The sequence below is a fragment of the Primulina huaijiensis genome, chromosome 18 (genome assembly GCF_012295235.1).
Source record: "Primulina huaijiensis isolate GDHJ02 chromosome 18, ASM1229523v2, whole genome shotgun sequence".
NCBI lineage: Eukaryota > Viridiplantae > Streptophyta > Magnoliopsida > Lamiales > Gesneriaceae > Primulina > Primulina huaijiensis.
The window spans coordinates 11860544-11864680 of NC_133323.1; the positions used below are offsets into that span (position 1 = coordinate 11860544).

General features: G+C 38.7%; 1 protein-coding gene across 1 annotated transcript; it reads right to left on the bottom strand.

Annotated features, from left to right (window-relative positions):
- Positions 1–1213: 1213 nt before the first annotated feature.
- On the bottom strand, positions 1214–2795 carry LOC140964784 (large ribosomal subunit protein uL5m). Its single transcript, XM_073424719.1, has one exon. It carries the CDS (start codon positions 1999–2001, stop codon positions 1453–1455), a length of 549 nt encoding a protein of 182 aa, XP_073280820.1. The 5' UTR covers positions 2002–2795; the 3' UTR covers positions 1214–1452.
- Between the last annotated feature and the right edge of the window lie 1342 nt (positions 2796–4137).

The following is a 4137-nucleotide window of genomic DNA, read 5'->3' on the forward strand; positions in this document are numbered from 1 at the left end:
TAAGAAGAAAGGGGTGGCTCTGCTAACCATTAAAAAAGAGATTCAACCCGCCTTCTACGACCATCCGTTGTGCTTATACGCAGCATTAAAAAACTGCGGCTTACATAAGTAAAGAAATGGTCAAAAATAGGCTAGATAACCGAGGCGATCGAAGACTAAGGAGCTGTACAAAAATGAACAGAATGAGTACAAGATATACATAGCAGTAACGGATTCGGTCCTTTTCCCGCGCGGTCTACACTCCCTCTCATAACAGTACTGGCACAAAAGGATCGGTCCTTTTTAACAAAAAGTAAAAATAGATTATGGGGTATGGTAAACGAACCAGAGCCAATCGGAAACGAGGTCTTTTTCTCTCTCTAAAAGTTGAAGTCCTTTCAAGCTAACTAGAGTATCAATCCGAATCGACCAATCGTACCGGCATGCCACTCTTCAGTCTTACCCCCAGATAAATGGACCAGTAAGTGATACTGAAAACAGTCTGCTCCCATACATGGACCCACTGAAACGACTACCATTAGAAAAGCGGTCACTAAGAACACCTATACTGATCATGGCATAAACCATGCCTAGATCCACGAAAACCGGCCCCCCCTTAGACCCCCACATATCAATAGATTCCTACTCACAGTAGAGATCTTTTTCAGGGTAGAAAACAATGGAGCCCAAAGAGTCCTTATTTCGGATTGATCGGAATGCATGCGCATTCTCGCGCACATATCAAAAAGAACCCGATACAGCCTCCCAAAAGTTTGAAATCAGCCTAGCAGAGAGCTTTTTCCATAGGGCCCACTGCACGTATTTGCAAACCACTCTAAAAGAACCTTCACGTCCCACATCCAAATGTAATCCATAGTGGTCGATACCTCGGGAATGAATTACATTCGCAACAACATGTTATGTTCACGTGGTGATATTCTATCTTTACAAAAGGACTACCCTGTACGTAGTCTATGTATGGGGAGCATACTTGACAGGAGATATACAGAGGCGGTAGAGGGGTCCCCCACTTCGATTCCCGCCCTGTTAGCATCTCCGATCCGAGGTCAAGGGATTACTCCGTTAGGTCTTTTCGTGCCAAAGCCGGCCGGTAATCGACCTACTTACCTTGCTTGTAGACTAGCTGCTAACCCTTTTCTTGGTAGTTGCTACCAAGACGATTTCTTTATGCCCATCAAAGGACCTCGAGATGCTAATCCACGAAAAACGATACGAGAAATTCTAAAGAACTTATATACAGAACGAGGGCAACCCGTGGAAATACATCGGTTTCTTACTCGTGCAAAAGAACTATTTCTTGGCAATTTGGACAACTTATAACGATGTTTGTCCCGCATATCACTAGGAAGATCAGGATCTTTACAAAAGGCTTTATAAAGCTTTCGTCTCAATTCATATTTAGCCGCGAGCAATCTACGTTTGCGATCTCGTATATTTCGCTTCTCCGACATCTTACTGAGTTTCCCCCTCATCTTTTTGCAAAAAGCCGTTCCACGATGATAAATTCTCATCTTGTGTGTTGGACGAAGTTACAATAGTCACATTGAACCCTCGAATATGATCGAAGATCTCGAAATTATCTTCCAGTTCTGGGGAGAATTCACAAAACTCCGTTTCCATCGAGAATTGAATAGAGTTTTCCCGTATTTCGACAGGAGAATCTAATAGAGACATTACTGTGGAGATTCTGACCAAAAAATTATACAAACCACGCCCTCGGAGAGTGTTTTGTCGTGCTAGGTTACTGACATATCCTTTTTTGTCTTTATTTGACCCCGGATTGGATCTAAACGACTTTCCTGTCGAACACCTTTGTGTCTGTATTAATTTCTGACCGCACGAAATCTCCATAGCCAATTTCACATTTTTTGTAGAAGGTGTTGCCTTTGGTACTACTCTTATTTTACACAATCCAGGAACTTTCATAACGTTGGCTTGATTCGGTTTGAGCAACGGATCCTGACGTGAGACATTTTCGTAATGAAAATAGAGTAGAAACATGAGTTGGATTTGAAAGTATATATATAATAAGCACTGTGAATTATCGACTTCAAAAAGATAGCTAAATCTGCCCTTCTTTCTTCGATCAGAATACGAATGAGATCAAAAAGGCCATCATTAGGTCCACGAATCTTTCTTTAGCTTATAATAATACATAACTAAGTGGGTCCGCTAATTATCCCCCACCACCCATCATATAAATGAAAACTTGAACAATTTTGTTGAGGCTCTGGATCCCGTTTTCTACCAAGCTATTGTAAATGTTCGCAAGATGACTTAAGCGTTCAGACTCTTCCACTCCATTCAGCGAGTGCTGAATTACCCTCGGAAAGGGTGCATTCCGAGTGGGAGTCATCCCCTACTGTGGAAACAGATCCTCGAGGATTTGAGAAACCCGTTCAATGGTCGTTTCCTCAATACTTTCCCGAACCCGCTCCTGGAAATTCTCGTGGTTTATGGAGCGAAACCGACAAAAAATACGACTACTGGAAATAATCCAAATAGTGGTGGGCAGTACGATAACCGCAATTAACGAAAATAAATAAGAGAGAACCAGGTTATAGAGTTCGTTGTTCATGAAGCAGACCTTTGTATGTAGTTCTGCTCCCAAAAAAGGAGACTTTGATTTGAAACTTGGTCTAACCAAGAAAAAATCATGGGAAATAAGATAGTTATTTTTTGTCTAAGGGCAAATTCTTAACATTACGTGGATTCACTTATCTTACTATATGATATTCTTCACGAGATTGCGCTATGCCTTGAAAGCACTGTCAGTCGAAAGGTATCTGATCAGTCTTCCGTCCTATTATAACATTTTTCTTTTTTTGTATTCATTTCTACTTCATCAATCTTACTTATTAGTGTACCCCTTGTATTTGCTTCTCCTGATGTTTGGTCGAGTAATAAAAATCTTGTATTTTTTTGTACAGAATTTTGGATTGGATGAGTCTTTCTGGTAGGTATTCTTAAGTCTATCATATCTGTAACCTCTGATATTCACATGTAGCTTGTGTAACGCTCTGACCCGATTTCATAAAGTAACAGCAGAATTTAAAATTTTTCTTGAAGGGAAGAAGGATTTAAAATACATTTCAATATATAATCAAAAATATATACATGATCAAATGAGCGTTGCATCAAAATACAAAATGTCATTTTGATCATGTCCAAAAGTTCTAACAAAATAGCCTTCTTCCTTCTATCTTCTATGCATATGACCTCGGCTCCAATCAACATCCTGGCTCGTCACTCTTATCTGCATCACATGAAATAACTGAAATAAGTATAAACCTCAGCAAGTGGAACTCTTACATAGCAATGAATACATATCATACTCAGTAAAACATGGCTTTGAAAACATTAAATACCATCTACTCTGAAACATGAATATCATAGAATGAATAACAATAACGATGATATTTCTCTTTTCTCTGATGGATTGATATCCATATAGTATCTCTGTCTCTTTACCTATATCCCATCGATATAAATCGATTACTCTGTCGGGATATAAGCCTATGGTCGTTGATCAACTAATTGCATGCAATCTCTGACTATGTATCTATCAATCCAATAAAACATTTGAAATCTCTTTTGGACATTAAAACAAGCACTTTGAGTACTCTTTTCTTTGACATTCCCTTTTATAAAATGGAGACATATAAAGCCTCTAATATACAACAAAGTGTATCCATACATAACATGAATCAAGTGGAAGGGAATAGAATGTTAAAACCATTGAAATACAATACATATACTTCATGTGAGCACAAGGAATGAATTCCACTACTACACTTGTAAACCTTGATTCTAAACTCTTGGTTGAATTCCTACAACAATAAACCATATATTGCACCATCAATAACCCAATAATCAAACAACCATATCATTAAATCCATAAAACCAACACCATCAAAAAACCCAAGATTTCCCAACATCATAATCCAAGAATAAACAAAGCCACAAGCTTACCTTAGCTTCTTAAACCCACAAGAACCTTGTATCACCACCACAATCCAACAACAAGCTTGAATCAAAGATAGGAAATTAAAGGAAATGAAACCCTAACCTCCGCTTGAGAGAAAGAACCGAGAGAATGGAGAGAAATGAGAGAAAATGAGATCAACTCATGTATTA